At 47.6% G+C, this 22,256-nt stretch overlaps 1 protein-coding gene across 6 annotated transcripts in view; it reads left to right on the forward strand.

The window, feature by feature from the left end:
* Positions 1 to 22,256, forward strand: part of LOC144152755 (solute carrier family 41 member 1-like) — a 102,790-nt gene that overhangs the window by 64,754 nt on the left and 15,780 nt on the right. For all 6 annotated transcript variants that reach the window (XM_077684182.1, XM_077684181.1, XM_077684184.1 and 3 more), the window contains 6 exons: positions 99 to 170; positions 2,216 to 2,360; positions 4,516 to 4,662; positions 7,268 to 7,412; positions 9,791 to 9,864; positions 15,887 to 16,039. In XM_077684182.1, the coding sequence (XP_077540308.1) occupies positions 99 to 170; positions 2,216 to 2,360; positions 4,516 to 4,662; positions 7,268 to 7,412; positions 9,791 to 9,864; positions 15,887 to 16,039 (736 nt within the window). The remainder of the gene's footprint in view (positions 1 to 98; positions 171 to 2,215; positions 2,361 to 4,515; positions 4,663 to 7,267; positions 7,413 to 9,790; positions 9,865 to 15,886; positions 16,040 to 22,256) is intronic.

The following is a 22,256-nucleotide window of genomic DNA, read 5'->3' on the forward strand; positions in this document are numbered from 1 at the left end:
GCTGTATATAGGTGTCGCTTTGCCATAAACCATTTTCTGTTCCCGTACAGGCATCACGAGGAATTTGCCACTAACAGCTGTCGCTGTAAAACCCGCAGGCCAACCTTGGCAAGACGGATTCGTGGAGGGACATTGTGGGACTGGCCCTGGGGAACATGGCTCTTTTGCAGGTGAGTCCTCACAAGACGCTCTGTCGCAGTGCAAGTGTAGCTGGAACTTTTTCAAGTGTTTACTTCGAAATTTTTATCATGGTGCGACGGAAGAAAAGAGAACGACAGCGCATGTGCGGAGCCGGGGGATGTCAAACGGGGCCCCAAGCAGGCGGCGGCATTGGCTGTGGTGGCGCTGCGATCGCCGACCGACGTGTCCTTCCACCGCTTGAGCGCGTTGTAAAACAGAGTGCGAAGCGAGTGCAGCGACAAGCGGGAGCGAAACGGCCTGGAACGGGAATGACGGTGAAAAAACTACGAAGGGAGCGACAGGAAGCCGATTCCGCTTGCAAAGCGAGAAAACGCGGCTACCGAGACGGTTAACGCGCACACAATGTCACACGCACACGGTGTCACGATGTACGAAGGACGCGGGAAAAACAGCGTGGTTAGGGCTCGTTAACCGGGAAGTTACATCCTTACTAGTGCAGTGGTAGGTTGGATGGCAGGATGAGCACGTCTTTTCCTTTTCCCTTCCCTCCATAGCCGGTTTTTAAATGCAGAGCATTTCAGTAACTCACGATGTCACTCGCGTTGGCGTCCGTGGTCCGCGTCCGCATCGCCCCCCCCCTACACTATATAAAGAAATAATACTTGCCGGCGCCAGGTTTCGATCCTACGACTCTGCGGGCGGAACGCAAGGTGCACGGTACTCTACCAACTGAGCCACAAAGCCGACACAGAACGGAAGGTTACGAACGTGCTTTATATCCTTGACTCATTCAACCGTCGGCCAGAGGTGCGCCCTCTCCCCCGCGTCCTCCTCGCCTTCTCTCCTCTCGCAACGCCCTCTCTCGCCGCATTCGGTTCGGGCGCACAACAGGTGGGGATGTGCGCAACACCCTCTCTCGCCGCGTTAGGTTCGCGCGCAAGAACAGGTGGGGCGCTCGCGTCGCGCTCTCTCGCCGCGGTCGGTTCGCGCTTAAATCACATATGTCGTTCGCGCGCGCTGCGGTCGCTAACATCTGTGGCGTGATCGTGACGTCAGCATCACGCGTTCGCGTGGTGGCGATTTCGGCGCTATAACACTCTCTCGCGAGGGGCATTGGATTAGATTGGCTTGGATTGGCTTGGATTTGGATTGGATTGGATTAAAGTGGATTGTGTTGGATTGTGTTGCGTCATAGCCGCGCCACGTTGCGTCATAGCCGCTCCACGTTGCGTCATAGCCGCGGTAGGAGGTTCACGGGACGTTTCACCATCGACTTCATCGACAATGTCTACGCTGGAAGACAACAATTACAACAACAACAACCAATACGTAATCCATACGACTTGCAGGCGCGCCCCCCCGCAGAAATGCTCTGCATTTGAAATGCTCTGCATTCTGCAAGGCGACAGCTGTTCAGCTTGTCACAGCGTACTTTCCTCTTGTTTGTTACTCCCTTCGCGTGCTCGCGCTTTGGACATCCGGACTTTCTGGACTGCAGAAACACTGAGGCTTGCAAGAAATGTAAGATAAACGTGATTGATTATGGTTAATTTTGAATGACGGCGATGACGGCAAGACGCGGAGGAAACGATCATTGATTGCGACATTTAAAATGTTAGTCTTAAGGCAAGGCGCCCGTATTTGTTGTTTCCTGTCTCCTGTTGTCCCCATATTTTTAGCGCCTTGCGTTTGTTTCTCAACATTAAATTATTCTTGAACGTCTAAATAAATTGTAGAAACTGCTGCATGGGAATCGTTAGATAATGCGGAACCATCCTTTCTTGTGAGAAATCTGCATAAGTTTCCTTTGTAGCTGCACGGCGGCGCTTGCGGCGGTCAAATTTACTCCAACGTGCGGTCTTCTCTATAAAACCGGTCGTCAGGGGCTTATGCTTGTCTTGGCGACCTCTTGTGAAAGCCCATGTGAGCTTGATTATGAATAGTCCACGGGACCCATGTATCTATTGTTTGGAGCGCATCGCGTCGTGCGTTAGGGACACTCGGACGAGCGGGAAGATCTCTGTGGGAAGTAGGCAAAGAATGCTTACGCACGAATATTCTCTTTTATGCGCAGTGCCAGTCGGTTGTGGTCGGAACCCTCGCCTCTCTGTACGCCATCGTGACGTCGCTGGCCCTCGCCAATGACGTCACGATGCGCACCGCGCTACTCGTACTCGCCAGCAGCGTCGCCACCGCGGCCTCAGCCAGCCTTGTCCTCGGTGAGTGCCTGGACTACAGTGGCTCCCGTACTGGGCTTGTGTTACTGTCAGCTCTGCATATCATGAGCAATGCAGCATCCTCCGTAAAGTCCGCCGGCGAGTTGCGTTGTTCAAGCGTGTGCCCCGCGTCAACTCACACGCATCACAGTTGACGCGAATAGGGTGCTGCGTACCGCTTCAAGGTGAGCTCTCAAGGCACGGCTAAATTAAGAGTAGGGAATAACAATTTCAATACCTCAACGGAATCTTAAAAAGCAGCGGGCCAACAGATATTAGCCCCAGAAATGTCCAAGAATATATCATACTGGTCTTGCTGGGAAATTTCTTTGCCGAAATTCAGTCAGAATCACATTTAAACTATCACTGCCAATGAGGAAACTAAGTGTCACTGCAAGCGGCTCTAGTAATTCAGAGAACAAGGACTTTACCTGTCATCATCTTCTGTATCTTCTGCGGAGATGCACTATTTTACGTTTAACGGGAGGAATTAAACGAAGGCTGCAGGTTTTGTCCATGAATGAACTTGGTCATCGTCAATAGTTATCTTTTGAATGTTCCTGTTTAATAATGCATTCATTAAATTTATTTATTTATTTATTTATTTATTTATTTATTTATTTATTTATTTATTCAGCATACTAAATTCGCCCTGAGGGTATTGTTGTAGGAGATACATACAAAAGTGTTCAGTCCAGAAACGGAATCCTGAATCTTGTACTAAACAAAAAAAATATGCAAAAATAAAAACCAACAGGCATTTTTGCAAGCTTGCCGAAAGGAGCTCTGTGCAACACTGTGTTTCATGGATGATGAGCTATTACTTGGAATTTCTCTGAGGAAGAGAAAGGGTGGACAAATTTTGTATGTTTAAAGCTGTCCTTGTTCTGTCAACTTTCTCGGCCGTCGTAGCTCAAGTTTGGCTCCGACTTGATGTGCGCCGCGAAGAATCGCTGATAATCCTTCGAAAAGGCTTGAGTAAGCCGCTTCAGGCCAGGCGTTGCAATGCAGCACAAAATCAACGGATCAGCACAGGGTGTAGGTACATATCATGGGTGCATTCTCCCCGATGTCTACAGGTGCATGGGAGGGTTAAGAAGGTGTGGCTGGGGACTGTGACTATACTTGGTACTGTGGTCAGGGCGCTTCTGTATTCGTGTCGTATCAGGATGGCTTGTTCAATGATAACGGCTGGAGCGAGGCAAGATACTTTCTCAAAATGGCCGCCGTATTCTGATTCTTCGGACTTTTTGTTGCATTGTTGCAACACGAGTCCCACCACAACCATACGCCACCCTTAAATTGTCTCGTAAATGTTTCTATAACACGATGATCGATCCTGTAATGCGCCAAGCCACGCAAGGGAGCTGATGTTTTATTTGAAGCGGTAGGTACAGTCGTGGACAAATGTAACGCGAACACAAAAATATGAAACAGAACACAACAATAGCGCGATTTCTTTCCAAGCAGTCCGAAATGACACGTGGCTTAGTTACAAAAACAAAGTTGGGAAATGGGGCTTTCCAAAGAGCAATAGCGCACAAGTATTGGGCCTCAACGAACACTACTTCTCAATTTGCGCGTTTTGCTTCATATTTGCGTGTTCGCATTTCATATGTCCGTCACTTTACCTTTCGTCACACGCTGGGAGTGTGCGACTTAGCGAGAAGCATCCAACACCTATCCACATTTCAACGTCTAATGTGTGATTAGGGGAGGAAATATTTCCCCTAGCGAGGTTACTTTCCAGCACTGCTTTTCAGCTTCGGCTGGTCACCAGGGGTCAGGCGGTGAAGGCAGCTAATGGAATGCGGAGGAGAGCTACTCTTACCCGGCGTGTTTCGGCGCGCTGACGTGCTCTAAATAAAGTTTGTTATCTCTATCGAGCGCGTTTCAGTAATACATCAATTCCACTCAATCGATTATAGGCAAGACCGGTAAGTGCATGGACTAAGAATGCACCACAATTTTCGACGCCTTGGTGGCGTACAAGCAAATACATCCACTAAACCCCGGTGCGCAAAGACGCTCACTATGTCTGCACTAGCAGTGCGCGCAATTTTTAAAAACTACAGATGCGTCGCGCGCGCAGATTGTATACTCATCGGTGCATGGCCACGCATAAACGCGCGTCCCCCACCCCGTTGATCGCATGCAGGCGGCGTGATGATCGGCGTGGTGCTCGCGTCCGGCCCGTGCCGCATCAACCCGGACAACGTGGCCATCCCCGTGGCCGCCGCCCTGGGTGACCTCACCACCCTCGGACTGCTGGCCCTCATCAGCGCCGCGCTCTACGATCTCAAAGGTGACGTCTGCATCCTTTCAGCGGGGGCTATTGCCGCTGCTTTAAAGCGAAAGCCTCAAGTTTTCCATTGTACGAAATTAGGGCGTTGTTGTTCGGCACAGAAAATGCCCTCCCCTGGATAGAGAGAAAAAAAAAAAAAAATTGGCGAAGCTTGCACTAAGTCGCGCAACGCTTCAACCACAGCGAAGCTGGAGGGTTTCTTTCTATGTAAGCACTGAAGGACACACCAGCACGCATTGATTGGGTTTGAAATTGTTTATTTACATGTTCTGCCGTCGTTTTTCCGTGTGGTAGTAGCAGTCATCGTCATGTCCATCTACAACCCGCCGCGATAGCTCAGTGGCTATAGCGTTCTGCTGCTGAGCACGAGTGTGCGAGTTCTATTCCCGGCCGCGGCGGCCGCTTTTCTGATGGAGGTGAAAAGCAAAAACGCCCGTGTGTACGAAATTTCGGCACACTAAAGATTCCCAGGTGGTCAAAATTAATCCGGAGCCCTCATCGCCTGCGTTGCGTCGGCGCGTTAAACCCTACAATCAATCCATCATGTCCATCTACATCATCGTCTTCCTCATGCATGACTGGCGGGAACGGATCGGTTTGCGTGCAGGCTTTCACATTTCTCCCGAAGCGGAACTCGTCAGCACGAGCTATAGAACCGGCGGCAAGCGGCTTCGCGATTAGGGCATCTGTAGCGCGAGCTGTCTTGTGCTCCCGCCTTGAGGCGCGGATGCACGTCAACTGTTTCCTTGGTACTTTTTCTTGCGAGCGCCACGCGCAAATCTGGACGCCGCCGGGCGCTCCTCGTAAGGTACGTGCTGACTTGCGTGGTAAATGGTGAGAGTAACTATACCCAGTGTTTTTTGATGACGTTGCACACATTACGGCCAGGGACAACAGCTCCGCTGTTAAAAAAACACATAAATATGTCTCAATGTCTGTGGAAGTGCGGATGTGGATTAATTTCTGTGAAGTAAATAAGCTGATTTGGAGAAAGTCGAATTCAACGCGATTTGTATGGGAATCAAACCCAGGTCGCCAGAGTATAGGAGCCGAGACGCTGCATCAGCACGTTGACAGCCGAGGCACAAAAGTTAGACGCCCTATCCTGTGACAGGGGAACGTGTTATCCCGTGAGTAGAACATGTGCACGCCAGCCACGGAGATATATGGTGCTGGGAAAACTTGCGTGAAGTGCCTCCAGTCAGCCCTGGGCAGTAATTAGTGCCAAAGGACGGAGAAACGAGAGCAATGAGGCGCACCCTCGAAGTAGCAGTTCAAAAAAGTCGTTGATAAGCACACAAAAATCACTGTCATCTAAGGAGGGCACACACCAGAGAAAAAGCATATCCAAGAAGACAAAGTACATGCATTAATAACATCGAACGTTGCCTTTCCCTTGACACAGGAAGCTTCTGCAACTTCACGCGCCGTGATGTCCCTGATTTTTTTCCAATATTTTTTTCCCAACTAGGATGCAGAATTGCAGTTTGCAATGAAGCAACAAATGTGAACTTGTTTTGCTTTTAGCGAATAAAAAAAACAGAACGAGGTCACTTTTGTCGTTAAGAAACGAGACAGGGTCGCATTTGCCGTCTCATCAGCCGTGGTCGTAATGAGCTTACTTGCATTTTGTATCCAGTTGTCACGATTTACCTGCGACTGAAACGGCGTGGGTATTCCACGCGCGTCCCCAGGTATTGCGGTAGCTCGGAAGCTACGTATTTGTACATTTACAGCAGACCTTGTGGTCCTGATTCCTGAATACCGGGAATTATAAGATCTTGATGGTACTGCGAAAGAAATTTGGTTTACTAACTGAAGGGCCAAGCGGTACCAGTCTACTAAAGATTGTCTATTCGACAAGTTCAATGCATATTTATGACCTTTTGTTCATGGTCTTATTGGGAAAGTTGCTTTAAGGTTTTTCATACGTATCCCAAAGAAAGGCAGTCGCAACAACAATATTTGCAGGATATTTCAGAGCTCCAGAGCTTTCGGTAGCTTGTTCGGCCCTAACGATGTTGGAACTTGTTGAACAGTCGCAGCAGGGCACTTCCCCACTCTGCGCCCTTTGTGACGTGCGCAAGTACTTAAGCCATGTCATATGTGAATGTGTGCTGTGTTCAGCACCCAGAACGTCCCTCTTAGTGTTCTTGGGCCAGCCGTTCTATGGTAGATCAAAACTGAATGACCAGTTGGGCCCCCTGGTCGGTCGGATCCTGAAGGAGCATCCTGCGTGACAGAAGCTCTGTTGACTTCCTTGAGAAGTACAGGTTTTCATAAGTGTTTTTACACAAGTTTACGCAAGTAGGCGGATCATTGTCCTCATCACTATGCAAATTCCATTTTTCCCCTCTCACATCCGACGTATAGCAAGCTAGGCGCATTTACAAAGTTAACCTCACCAGTCTTATCGAATACCGATCTGGCTTTCTAAGCGAGTCAAAATGTCCTCCACGTATACGAAAGGATGAAAGGGAAGATCTGTGGACCTATTTTTCGCAAACAGCAGGATAAGCTTCTGGACTGGACGCCGTATACTTTCGGCATGAACTCGTCGTTCTTCGCCGCAGCTCATGTTCCGCTCCTTGTTCTTCAAGCGCAGAATCTCACTGGGTGGCGCTGCTTGTGTTCTGCTCCCTGTTCCTGCTTCTGCCCGCGTGGACGTACGTGGCGTACCGCAGCGAGCACACGCGGGGAGTGCTCTCGTACGGCTGGCTGCCCATCATCAGCGCCATGCTCATCTCCAGGTGCAGTATGCAACTAAGTTGTCGCCCCCACAAGGAACAAGGGCTGACATTTTATTGCGCACTTACGTGGCCAACCCACACGTTACCCGTCCCTGTTTCATTGGTGCCGACGTAGAGGGTGGTGGGGTAACGACTATCTCCTTTGACGTCCGTCATCCCAAGTGGGCGTACAGCTGAACTGTAGGGGGGCCAAGTGTGCAGCCCGTGGTTGATGATGGCATTAGATTGCGAGTTCCGTGAACGCTCCCACATTTAAAGGGCCCTTGCAACACTGCCGATAAATGCTTCACCTCCTTCCATCGTGCCTGGAAGCACTGTGAAAGCTATAGTTATCGCCAGCACAGAGCGGACTGCATGATTCGCTAGTCGCAGCAGACAGGTCTACCATATATACCTTTGCTTTTGTTGTGATTTTGTTTAAAATAACCATCCAATGCGCTGTTTCTGAAACTGAAAGGAACGCGGATAATAGCCACGATATAATAAATGACATTATTCAAGCGCGCAAACAATGCCCAGGCCAACAAAGAGGAAAATCGAGCGAGTTTGCGAGTTATCTGATGCGCGTAGAGCAGTAACGTTCTTAGTTGCGGTAGGGCTCGTTAGGTTAGGGCTCGGTAGGGCTCGTTTTCCAAACTTTACAGTAAACTCTGGATGTTTAGTGAATTGTGATATAGCATGTTACATACGTTGAATTTGGATATGTCCCAAACACATGATGCAGACAACCTTATTTGCTGGAAGCGCATGATGTATACAGCGCACTAACAGAACTATGAGTCCCCCCAGATTGTGTCTTTTTAATGTTCTCGTCCTGTCAAGTTTGTGCGCTGTTGTTTTTATGATTAAATCAAAGTACAAGAAATGTGAAAGGCTATACAAAGCATGAGCTTGTGAATATAATGATTTTGAACTACATAGGCTTCGACATTCATTTTCAAGGCGGGAATTTTTTGTTTTAATGCGTAGCATTCTTTGCCGAGTACCCCCCCCCCCCCCTCCCCCAGCCAGGAACGTGTAACGCTGTGCAATTCCACAAAAATGCAGATTTCGCGAAAGTTTCAAATGTAATCGTTAGAATAGCGGAAATGGAGATAATTGGTTGAACGAAATTTTGAAAAACTAAAAAACACAAATGTAAAAAAATACCGGAAATGTCAAAACATATACCGCATGGCATTTCCACAATATTGTAGATTTCGCGAAATTTTCACCTGTAATCGTTATATCTGCGTAATAGGAGATAACAGGTCGAAGGAAATTTTGCAAATCTAAAGAAATAACAAATATTAAATAATTACGGAAAATGGCGAACAGTGAACGCCCTGCAATTCCAGAATAATGCAGATTTCGCGAAAGTTCCAAATGTAATCCTTAGAATACCGTAAATGGAGCTAATTTTTTTGAACGAAATTTAGCAATTATAAAAAAACACAAATATAAAAAAGTTACGGAAAATGCCAAAACGTATACCGTACCGCATGGTATTTCCCCAATAACGCAGATTTCCCGGAAGTTTTACCTGTAATCGTTATATTTGAATAAATGGAGATAATTGGTTAAGAAATTTTGAAAAGCTAAAAAAAACAAGATAAATGTAAAATAATTACGGAAAATAGCGAACCCTGTAACGCCCTGCATTTCCACAATAATGCAGATTTCGCGAAAGTTCCAAAGGTAATCGTTAGAATAACGTAAATGGAAACAATTTGTCGAACTAAATTTTGAAAAACTAAAAAATAAGACAAATATTAAAAAAAATTATGGGAAAGGCAAAACGCATAACGCATAGTATTTCCACAACATTGAAGATTTCGCGAAAGTTTCACCCGTATTCGTTATACTACCGCAATTCGAGATATTTGTGCGGCCAGGATCTAGAAAAAAACAAGAATGTGGCTGAAAAAACTCGCACTCAAGAGAGGAGGAATAGGAAAGCCATGGATTAGTAGATAATTCGCTGAATTTCTGCAATTTTTTTTTCATTTTGAAACTTAATGCCCTAAACATGTACACCCAGAGGCAGGGTATTTATTAGTGGGGACAAATTAGTGTGGACCTATAGCTATACGATAAAATTTTAGTCCTTCTAGTGATATGTTTACAAATAACTTTCTATGTTTACAAAGAAATTTCTGAATGCAAAGTGCGTCATGATGGTTCAGTTTCCGTTTTTCTGGTTTATGCGAAGCCGATCTTGAGCGAGAGGTTGCAGCCAGAATCACTAGTAAACTGTCATCTGGGCAGCTGTCATGTTGGAATTATCCTCGGGGTGGTACGTCAAAAAAGTTTCAAGTAATAATGTCAGAAACGCGTGGTACTGTTCAACAGAGTTTCACTGCATTCATATTATTTATTGGCCTCCCGTCTGCCCACAGCCTGGCCGGTAACATATTGGACGTCGCTGTGAAAAAATACAGCAGAATGGCAGCCTACCAGCCGCTAATGAACGGTAAGAACTCTTGTTTCCTGATTAGGTTGGAACATGCACCGCTATTTGTGCACTGCTATCTAATGGGGCTATTTGCCTTCACTTTAGAAAGCAGGTACTATACTAAATGATAAAGCATCTGTCACCACGCCTGGACTTACTGTAGCAGCTTTTTTGGCTTTGCTAGGGTGTGACTCTCAATAAGGGCCTCATCTCATCGTCAACAAATTCACCGCATCTATCTGGTAATGCTGTAGTGAATATTCACGTGAATTCCCCGTTTATTGGACTCTGGCCCAATGGTTCACATGCTAACAAGAGCGCAGCAAATGTACCGATGAGAAGGCTTCGGTCTTCCTATCGTTTTCAATGGCTTTGTTGTACATCTGTTATTTTCCTCCGACATTCATCCATGTTTGATTTCTCGGGAATGGTTGTATAAAACAACGGTGTAAGAGGCATTCCTTTCGATTTTACGCTGAAGTCATGTATGAAATCACCTACCCAGGGGGAGCGATGCCGCCGTAGCATATTGAAATGAAATGAAATGACTATTTCTCACAAAGAATGTACAAAACTTTATCGAGGGAAGTTGGGAAAAAAGTTGCTCAAGTGCAATTTGACGAGCCCGAAAACCCAAACGGCAGCAGGACTGTGGGCAAACACAATCGTCTGAAATGTGACGAAAAGCAAAAAATACAAGCTTCAATGGCAACGCGAAAGGTTTAGAGATGGTGGTGGGATATCATGAATGCGGTAAAGAATAAAGAAACAATAATGCCTCCAAAATACAGGTCAATAAACAAAACAAGACAATAACAGACAAAAAGGGACAACTGGCGCATAACTGCGATAAAGTCAGACGTCACTGTAGACAATGCTAAATCAAGTTTAAGTAATCAAAACAACGTACAGGTCATGAACATTGAAGTGACTGTGCTACAAAGCCGATATACAAAAACGCAAAAAAGACAACAAAAGAACTTTACATGGCGATGTAGAAAGCGTGCAGACCATGCTACGAACTAAAGTAATCTTTTAAGGTAGACAGGGAAGTGACGTCAACCTGCTTGGCAGCAAGGTTGTTCCGAAAAGTAGGCAATGTATTGCGTAACATTTGGGTACTGTAGGCTGTACTTGAGTGAGGTATTAGCCAGTACTCCGGTGACTTTGTGCTGTAAGACGCAATGCGTCGATTTAGGAAGGCTATGTTACTAACGCGGTTTTGGCCAGATGTTTGTTCCTTTATATATGGTACGGCTAATCGATAGTGGAATAACAGGTGAATTTTGAGAACATGCAGTTGTCGAAAAAATGGGTCGGTGGGGCAGGTGAATGGTGCGTTGCAGATTAAACGAATTTAAACCTTCACTTTAAAAAAATCCGGAGAGCGAGTATATACAAATTTTTCAAGACATTTGGGAAAAACTCGCAGAATAGGTATAGGTCTGTAATTTTGTCATTGTAGTTGCACCTCCTGTATTGAAAATGCAGTTACTTTCGTAATCTACAATTTGCGTGCGAGAAAACCCATGAAAAGGCAGGGGTTATAGATATATGGCAGTACCGGAGCGACATTGTCCGTGCATTATCTGACATGTTTATCTGTAGGCCATTCACAACACATGCGCTCCTAATGCTCAGCTCAGAAAAAAAAACTCCCCCCACCTCCCCAAAGGGGATCGTGCGGAAATGCGAATGCATTGGGTGCACCGATGAGTGCGCTGCGGCAAGCAGTAACAGGGAGAGGCGTGCGCTCCACTGCATTTATATACATTTTCCGAGTGCAGCGAGCGGAGATAGGTACCCGGAGAGGAGAGAGAGACCCGCGCAACACGCCCGCCCTGCGCGCGAGCTCTCTCTCTCGCCGAGCTCCGCGATGCGAGCGCCCTCACACGCCCGAGCGCGCTCCTCCTCTCCACTCACTCTCCGCTACTCCGCCCGAGCTTCGCGATGCGAGCGCCCTCACACGCCCGAGCGCGCTCCTCCTCTCCCCTTGCCCTCCGCTACTCCCGCCCGAGCTACCACCTGCTCCGGTTGCTAGGCGCGCCACAGCTGTTGCTAGGGGCGAGGAGGAGCGCGGAGAGATAACACCTCTGGGCGCACGCCGAAGGAGCACGACAACCCCCGACTAAGAAATGCATTCGCATTTACGACGACGACGAAGGCAGAACCTCGAGGCACGCGCTCACGTGCGCTCGCGCTGGAGGAATGCAGGCGCACGCCGGCCAACGGAGCAAGACAACCCCAACCCCCGACTAAGAAATGCATTCGCATTTACGACGACGACGACGACGAAGGCAGAACCTCGAGGCGCGCGCTCACGTGCGCTCGCGCTGGAGGAATGCAGGCGCACGGCGGCCAACGGAGCAAGACAACCCCCGGCTAATAAATGCATTCGCATTTAAAAGACACAACTTCGGAGGCATCTGTGGGTCGAGGGTACATTGATTCAGTGCAGAAAATTATGGAAATACCTGCATTAGAATTTACTGTGGGATTTGGGATTGCCGTAAAGCAATCATTAAATGCATCACGTAATGACTCACCCCGAACTTCAGTGCCGTCTTGAACGATTTGTTCAATGACGTGGTTGGTTTGTGTTCGGTTTAGAAGTATTTGAAGTTTTTCCCATAACTTCCTGCCGTCGTTACTGCAAGATAGAAATTGGTGTTTCATTGTGGTGAGCCTTTTCATGACGTAGCTCGTTATTTATACGATTACTAAAGCTCTTAAACGATTTGAGGTCAGTTTTTTCACGCAATTTTATGAACTTATTCTGCAAGTCTTTCTTAATTCCTATTTTTCTGTATAGTATCTCAGTAATAAACGGTTTACTAATCTTATTAGGGCGCTTTGGGCGAGAGAAAAAGGCGAGCATTTTTTGTAGCAACTACTAAAGCTAAAAATAAAAGTTTTGTATGCGATGTCTCGGTCTTAAGTTACGTAAAGCCGTCGCCAGTCGTGAAGGCCCGGTTCGCCTTGAAAGCACTGAAGGCGAGAAGGTAGAAGTTGAGTCATGGGGACTTCATGTTAGATGTGCTTTTGTATGCTGCGATTTAGACTGAGCAAAACTGACATGTGGTCACTGATGCTACACCAAAATACGCCTGCTTTCACGGTGGAATGGTCAACGTTTCTAATGAGCAGATCAAGACAAGTTTCCGTAGTACACGTTATTCTAGTAGGCCCTGCTGATGCATTAAAACAGCAGTTTGTGCAAAGTAGCATATTTCACTCACGATGAATTTGACTATCTGCTAGTGTATGTATATGTCACCTCCCCAGACTATATTATACTTTTATCAGAAATTTGCAACTGAAACTGTTCAATGAACGAAAAGAATGTCCTCACGTTTTCATTTGGCGGGCGATAAAAAACAGCAGGCAATGCGACCACAAAGGACAGCTAAAACTTCATAGTCGTCAGTTATACAGCAAAATTCTTCTAGACGGTTTGCATGAATGTTTTCTTGAACAAGTAGGCTGACACCACCACTGCGCGAGGTGGTTCTAGACTTATGACTAGGCAGTCGCCATGGAATTGTGCAGATATCATACCAGGTTTCCGAAAACATGATGAAGTCATATTGAAAATCAAAGGTGCCAAAAAACAATTCCAGATCATCAAACTTACTTTTCGCCGACTGACAGTTCAAGTGAATACGTCGCGCAGCGTTTTTGTGCTCAGGGCCAACAAAGTTACAATAGTCGAACGGGTCCCCCCATCTGAGCAAGCCGTAATGTAGTGTTAGAGCGTCATCCCACTTACTTCATCACGGTTTCAGCCGCTCAAGGTCGGCCTCGCATTTTATCGGATGTGTTCGATCGCCTTCCTGCTTTCTGACGAACACCATTTCATTTCGATGGCAAGAAAAGAGGAACTCGTTGTCACGAGCTCAATCTTTTTCAATTTTTAGCAACGCCCTGTTGTGTGCAGTTAGGCTCTCAGGCATCAATAGGCCAGTTTGGATCGTTGTTAGAAGCTTTCTTTTTCCAGCCATGGTTCTGTGACCAATTGACGCGCAAAACGGACGATGACTCCAGGAATATTGTCAGCCTTACATGGTAGCCTGTGAAGCGCCGTAACGGTGCTCTCCGTCAAAGGCGGAAGTTCTCGTTTCGACGCCAATTGGTTCATCTCTGTCATAAGAAACTCGTCTTTTTTCTGTGTCAGTCCATGCATTTCAATGTTAAGCTTTCGCTTCTGGTATCCAAGGGCGTTTACAGCGGCAGATACCCATTAATGTTCATCATCGGTTCTGGCTTGCTACGCCTTCTCCACTCTAGATTTAATGTTTTTAATCTCATTGTCGTGCTTCGGGACGTCAGTAAGAATCTGATCATACTTTCGCCCCGATATGTGCTTCATGGCGGCTTCAATGCCGCTGACTGTTTTTGTTAGACTAAGCAATTTATCCAGTTTCCTGTTCATGGCTAAGAGCATAGTGGCAAAGCGAGTCTCGTTACATTCTTTTACACCGGGGGTTCTACATGTCTCCTTTCGGCATTCAAGCCATCTCCAGGACATCTTGTATTCTTCCCCTTTCGACTTAAAGGTGGACTCTGAGACACCTGAGTAAGAACCTAGGTGGTATCGCCTTGAGCAACCACTACATGCCGTTGAGCAGGCGTCAGACAGGACGGCCTCACAGCATTTGTAGCAACATGATAGCACTGCCTAGGCGTCGGTGCCCCGGGCGGAAAGATTACAGCACCAGTACCGTGTAACAGGGCACAATAATGGCACGTTGCATTAGGATGGATACAATACGAGCAGTAGTGGCAGCAACAGCAGTAAAATGAGGTCTCAAAAACTCTAGGCGGGTTTAGGAAAAGGCCGATACTAACCTGCAGGAATGTTTTCGCATGGTCACGTCGATGTGTTCGCCACACTTCGCCTGCTGCCAAATGCCGGGGAGGCGTCGTGAGGCTTCCTTTATAGCTGCAGAAGATCCCGCCACCGTTGTGGCCGTGATGATAATCAAGCCATTGACGCTGTGGTGTAAGGAGGTTGATCCCGGTTCCGGGCATGCGGAGCAGTGCGCGTGCAGCCAAGGTCGGTCGATTGCGCGTGGTGTGGGGATGAATCCTGGTAAGGCGCCATGCAACAGCTGCAGGAATATTTTAAGTGCAGAGCACTTTAGGGGCTCGCCTTGTCGTTGCAGCTCGCTCGCTGGACGCAAGTAGAGCCACACGGCGTTCCGTCGTAGCGGCGGTCGTCGCGGCGTAGCCGAGATGCTTCGAAAGCCAAGCGGCTTTGTATAGTCATAAGTGTTTGAAGCTCGTGAACCGCTGGCGCTTGTCATGCATATCCCCGTTGTTTAGAGCAAAGAAAACTGCAGGTACGTTACAGGCAAAATAAACGTAATTAAACGGCAGCACCCGCGTTCGTTTAGTTAAGAACGCTCCTTTGGTTGGTTTTTACGATAGTAAGCGAAAACAAGTGGCAGTGCAACGCCGGCACGGGCGGGAGGAAAAGCAAGCACAAGAAGAACAAAACTCCCGCTGGCGGAGTTTCAGGCACGGGGCGCGCGAGCACTGCGAAGCCGGGAAATTTGAATTGCATTCGGGGGTAGCAGTGAGCGGATAACGGCGCTACAGCGCATTATGGCGAATCAATGCTCTGCACTTCCGACAGCTTTCACGTTGAGTGGAATGGCTTTAATTTTTTACTCGTTTAGGTCGATACGTTCGCCACACTGCTGCTGCTGCTAAATATTCACTTGCGTTGACTAAGTAGAAATTAAAAAAAATCTTGCCTCCTTCGCAGTGGATTAGTGGCTAAGGCGTTGTGCTGCTGAGCTTAAAGACATGGGTTTGATCCCAGTCGCGACGGCCGTTTTCCTGGTAAAGGGGAAAAACGAAAACTCCTGTGGTCCTCCCAGGTGGTTAAAATCAATTCGGAGCCCTGCATTACGGCAACCAATGAAAAGAGACAGTTTCACAGCTGAGTTCTTGATAAAGACTCAGTACTATGCGTTTTGGTGACTAACTTTTGTTGGTGGGACGTCGTAGATCTTGTTCCAATTCTTTCGCTCAGGTGTCGCGGGCAACCTGGCGGCGGTGCAGGCGAGTCGCATGTCGACCATGCTCCACCAGGAGGAGCAGAACAGCCCGCATCATTCCGATCCGGCGTCCGTGCAGGCTTCCACGCCCATCAGTGGCTCTTCGCTCAGCTTGGACGTCAAAAACGGTACGCTCACCCGCACCTTCTACAGCAGTTTCCAGCACGGAGCCTTATACAACGACGAGCTTACAAGCTCCATATCGCGAGGTTCCTGTTCTGTACATCACCGAAGACCCAGCGCGCGGAATCTGTTTTAGGCAAAGCTTATATTACTCCCGGTAAAACCCAGGAAATGTCTGGTAGCGTCAATCTGACCTTCAAGCTCAGCCAAGGTCAAGCAAGCGCCTTGTGCAATTTCGAGGCGCCGACGGAAACGTGCTGTGGCTTCACGAGAGCAGCGCGCTCGCTCGTCGGTGCAGAGAAATGCTTTGAAAAGTACTTTTTGAGGGACGAATTTGGAACGTCATGTGATTGAAGCTTCGCTTCGCGTCGGTTTCCACGTATGAGTGTTATTGTCAAGTTTTTCTCTCGTGGAGCGAGATGAAATTAAGAAACGAGTAAACGGCGTGAAATGACGGTTAGGGGTTTCGCAGAGTGCCGTTGATTGGGGTGTTGGCGTCACGTGCACCGGATCAATAGCAGCAGCAAACGGGGTGGCCGGCCTCGAGTCATCGGCGATCAGTATCACCCAGCAGGGCGTTTCAGGGCACTGGAATAGCGCAGCGCACGTGCCGGCTCCTCGTTTCTCGCAGCAGTGACGCAGCATTCGTATGCATGCTTAGGTGTATAGAATCGTAAATATTAGGGCGATAACAAGCTGTAGCGTGGCGTGAATTTTGAAAATATAGCGTGAAATTGAAATTTCAGACTGCTTCAATGTTTCAATACGCGACAATTCAAATGCGCAAGCTGTGATGGATCACACCCAACATTTACCCAAGACTTGTAAAAAATATGAGTTAGAAAAATGAATCGTCAGACTAAAATGAAACTGTCTTCTACTCATCAGCGCAAAAAAGACGCCGTCTTTGCTGCATGAAAGTACGCCGACGCGGCTGGCCGGTTGGCGGGGCGGCGTCAGGTTTCGGTGGTGATCCAGGTTGGCTACGCTGATTTGGCCCCGCCCGCGCCTGCATCCTCCATCGCTCTGCGTTTGGCTGGCAAGAACTTCACCGCACTGCATGTGAAACCCACGGCGGACGTTGCGAAAACTAAAACAATATCGCCAGAAGTGCTGCCCCTCTTCGCATTACTTCTTTTCCCCCTGAGGATGTGGCAAGTACGTACTAAGGGACGTACTTGCTTCGAGACGCTGAAAAACGCCATCTCACCAGTCCACTTCTTTAGGTGCTGTTATTTATTTTCCTTCCGGGCTAATTCTCATACTTTGTGTGTCATTACGCGCTAAAATGAACTATGGTTGTCGCGGCCCTGTATAACAGTCTCTTACCTGCTTTTTTCTTCCACTCGCACTGCAATCGCTGTTTTCTCATCTTGATTGCAGGCCAGATAATCCATAGACCAAGCAAATTCCCTGTGCCAACATTTTGATCCTAGAATTCCCAGCACGACTCGAGATTTACTGCGTGCAGTGGAAGGTCAATATCTAGCATTATTAGGCCGCTGAACCTGGCACCCACCAAATATTTTCATTCTAAGTGGTGACGTGCTGCAACAGTAATGAAAGCGCTAGCTTTTTGCCACCCCCATGCGTCCTTTTAAAGGCCAACTGCGCTCAACATTTCAACCTGTTGAAAACCGTATTTTCGTAGTCTGCCTAAAAAGATTGCGAGATGCAAAACATGACAGCTGAAATACGCGTATCTGCGGCGCCAACGACCATAAAAAAATGGCTGCGGATTAGCTCAGCTAACCTTGTATGTGCAAAGCAAAAGCTTGGCTTTGTCTGGTTGAGTCTTGGTTTCGCTTAGTTAACCTTTGATTTAGCTGTATTGCCGACCATGTCTCAAAGCCGTTCGGGTGCGTGAAACGCTCACAGGAGGAGGCCGGGCGAACGCACTGTTCCTCATCGCCGGGCGCGAGACGAGTCACGTTGCCTTATGCAACCCAGCGCCGCATGCATGAAAGGCTGCGGGTTTGGTAGGCTGCCGATCAGCTGATCGGCTGCTCCTATCGCGGCCGCCGCCGCAGAACGACTTAAAACGGAGTGTGCGCTTCGAGATGCGCTTCGAGGGGTGTGTCGCCGGGGGTGTGTCTCCGGTCAAAAGGTCACCTTTCGCATCCTCCGCGCAATCGCTGGACGAAAGTTGTAAAGCTTTGCTTTAAAATAGGAGCTTCTGAAAGCAAAATTGAGGGGAGCGCAGCCATTATGCCCAGGCTGAAGTGACAGCCGGCCCACCCGGCGAACGAGCGGCCGCACGCGGCCGGCCGGCCAGCCGGAGAAAACCTGCGCGCAACGCTCCGCCCTCGCCGCAGCCATAGGAGAAGCGCGCCCAGCGGTGCTCGACCGGTCCTCGTGACTGGCCGTAGGAAAAAGCACAGGGCCGGCCGCAATGTCACTTCCACTTTAAGGCTGTTTGGGCGATCCACCGGCAGGTGCACCGTCGCCTGCGACGGAGCTACTTTGAACGCTTATAACTAATCGACAACGCATTTCACGGGGCTACCAGTCATGTTCCAGATGGTTTGGCGGTACGTACTGTACGGTATGGTATGGTACGTACGCTATGTACTGTACGTACTGTACGTAAAGAATAGGAAATTGACTTGGAAAAGTACCGATGGTACAACCAAAAACGAAATCGACTCCATTCTAAGTGACAACCCGGGTATCGTCCAAGACGTAGGGGTTCTAAGTAAGATTCGGAGTAGCGATCACAGAATGGTTAGATGCAAGCTAAGGCTGAATCTGAGAAGAGAATGAACGAAACTCGCGGAAACTAAAACCCCGCACGGAAACAGTCAGAGCCAGATCGCAGGAGTTTAAAATAACTCCTAAAAAAATTCCCGCTTTTGAAAGAGTAGGAGGAAGTCAGTGTGGGCAGGCTAAATGACAACCTAACATCGGCGCTCATTGAATCAGCAGCAGCTGTGGGAGAAGCAACAAGTAGAGAACAAACTGGAAAACTAACTAAAAAAAAAAAAACGAAGGAACTAATCGCCAAACGTAAGAACATGAAAAGGTCAAGTACGGCAGATTGGAATGAATTGGCCGAGTTGTCGAAACTGATTAATAGAAATAAAACGAAAGACATTCGCGCGTATAACATAGCAGTGGTTGAGGAAACGCTGGAAAGAGGGGCAAGCTTGAAAGCAACTAAGATAAAGCTAGCCACCGGCAAGGACAGGATGTACGCACTCAGAGACGAGCAGGGTAACATAACGCACAACTTGGACGAGATAATGAAGGTAGCAGAACGATTCTACGCCAGACTGTATTTCAGCGACGTTATACCAGGGGATACTGCTGAGAGTACAAGCTTACCTTGCGATGTGCAACTAGTAACCAAAGAGGAGGTAAGAAAGGCTTTCAAGTTCATGAAGAGGGAAAGCTGCGGTGACGACGGCATAACCGTAGATCTTTTGAAGGAGGGAGGAGGTATTGTTCTGGAAAAAACTCGCTGTAGTATTTTCGGAATGCTTGAAGATTCAAAAAGTGCCCATAGCCTGGAAAAACACCAAGATCATTCTGCTGCATAAGAAGGGAGATCCCAAGGACTTCAAGAAATACAGACCCATCAGCCTACTCTCCGTCGTTTACAAGTTTGTTTACCAAAGTTATAGTTAGCCGCATAGGTGACACCCTGGATTCCCATCAACCCAGAGAGCAGGCTCGATCAGGAAAGGGTACTCAATCATGGATCACATCCATGTCGTCAACCATGTGATAGAAAAATCCGCCGAGCACACTAAACCCCTTTAAGTGGCCTTTATAGGTTACGAGAAAGCGTTTGATCCCGTTCTCACAGATGCCTTTTTAGGAGCACTAAAGGACCAGGGAATAGAGGAAACCTACATAAGACTTGTAGAAGACATATAAGGGACGCACGGGCAGGATAACCCTCCACAAGCAAAGCAATAACTTTCCGATCCGAAATAGAGTAAGACAGGGAGATACCATCTCTCCAAAACTATTCACAGCATGTTTGGAGGGGGTATTTAGAAAGCTCGACTGAGAAAACATAGGATTAAGAATAAACGGGGAATACTTGAGCCATTTGAGGTTTGCGGACGACATAGTCTTGCTGAGTGAGACTGCAGAACACATGCAAACAATGCTTGAGGAACTACAATCAGAAAGCACGGCCGTGGGACTCAAAATAAATATGAATAAATATAAAGTAATGAGGAATAAGCATGCCACGAACGTCTTTTTCAGGTTAGGAAACGAAACGCTAGAGAAAGCAACAGAATATAACTACCTCGGACAGATGGTTAGTGCTGGCCCCAACCACGAGGGAGAAATCCTGCGCAGAATAGGTATGGGCTGCGGAGCACTCGGCAAGCAATCCCAAATAATGAAAAGCAAGCTACCTCTGTCACTCAAAAAAACAAAAAAAAACAACCAGTGCATACTGCTGGTAATGACATACGGAGCTGAAACTTGGGGCATTACTAAGCAACTAGAATGCAAACTTAATTTGGTCGGCTCAACGGGCCATCGAACAAATAATGTTAGGAGTAAGACTCAGGGACAGCAAACGAGCTACCGGGATGAGAGGACAAACTAGAGTTGAAGATATTGTAGTTAAAATAAAGAAAAAGAAATCGGCTTGTGCTGGCCATGTAGTGAGACGATTAAACAAGGGGAAGGCCGACAGCACGATGGAGCGATGAAATACGGAATTTCGGGGGTAAACAGTGGACTCGATTAGCACAGGACAGAAGCGGTTGGAGGTCAATGGGAGAGGCCTTCGTCCTTCAGTGGACCTGAGCAAGCTGATGATGATGGTGAGGATGATGATGATGACTGTACGTTCAAAGTAAATTTGGCCGAGGTGAAATTTGAGTACAGTTGGCCTTTAAAGGAGCCATGAAGAGAAAATACAACTTAGTTTAATTTGAAAGAACTAGGATTCAGTATCTCACTCAGCTCCATTACAGCCATAAAAGATGTTTTTTAACGAAAAAACAGCAAGTAGTATTTAAAAACTTTCAAATTTTGCGCCAAAGTGACGTGTTATGAGCAAGAATGACGTCATACGGGCCAACAATAAAACATAATTTTCAGTGCGTTAACTGCACGTGAGCATCCAAGTGATGCGGTCAAATGGAACTAGAGGCCCCATTACAGACGTCCAGTCATGTGTCGTCGCGACAGGTCAGTTAGGCGGCCGCCAATCGCACAAACAAGGTTCCGTGACGTCATAGAAATGTTGCGGGAAATTGGCTAGGGGGTCGCGACTGCTTCACACGTTTTCTTTAATATCTCCGTTATTTGTTCGAAGATTGCGATGATATTGGTATCTATGTTATCGGGACTAAGCACTCTTTCTAATAAACCCAACTTGTATTTTGTCTTCATGGCTCCTTTAATGGCCATCAGAAAGTGTGGCTGACAGCAGCCTCGTGACAAGAATAAATATATGGCGCTAGAATACGGGTGAAATCGCTGACAAGCGTGCGATCTGCTACCCTGCCTGTTTCACTCATCTAGGTGGTACTTCAACGACCCAAAATGTGCAAGATGTTGCCAACTGTGAAAACAACCGATATTTGACACCGCTAAATCTTATGCAAAAGCTGACCTATACGCTTCACGCTAGATTTTTGCACTCCTAATTTATTAGGTTGCATTTGTTTAGTAGTGGCAGAGTCCTTCAATGCTTTACATTGAAGGACTCTGGTAGTACTCTTCGTCAAGCACCGCCGGTGGTACCATTGCGTTGCAAACAATAATAGTCGCAAACACAATTCTGGGGCAGGCGAAAAGCAAAAACGCCGTGTGTACAAGATTTCGGCGCACGACGTTAACGATCCCCAGGTGGTCAAAATTAATCCGGAGCCCTCCACTACGGCGCGACTCATCGCCTGCGTTGCGTCGGCGCGTTAAACCTTACAATCCATCAATAATAGTGTCGCTGCCCTCCTGTAAAGTGTTGTTTTTTTACTTCATTATTGTCACGCCACTGTAGCTGTGTGGTACGCCTGTGTCCTTAGGGGTGCTTGACACCCTTCGACCCGTTGCTCTCGCTAGACGCCGGCTGATAGGCAGCTCCAGTGTGCGTCTTCCTTCGTGAGCTCTGTGCACCCTTTGGTCACTGCTCGCTTACTCTCTGTTTATCTAGCTGTCTGCTTACTGTGGCTTCGATCCACAATACTTGTCCTTGTTTCTGACGCATACCTCTTCTATCTGGGGAGGCGTGCGTATGCTTTTCCTTTA

Source organism: Haemaphysalis longicornis, unplaced genomic scaffold (genome assembly GCF_048455015.1).
Source record: "Haemaphysalis longicornis isolate Haplotype H1 unplaced genomic scaffold, Haemaphysalis longicornis Haplotype H1 scaffold_9, whole genome shotgun sequence".
Classification (NCBI taxonomy): domain Eukaryota; kingdom Metazoa; phylum Arthropoda; class Arachnida; order Ixodida; family Ixodidae; genus Haemaphysalis; species Haemaphysalis longicornis.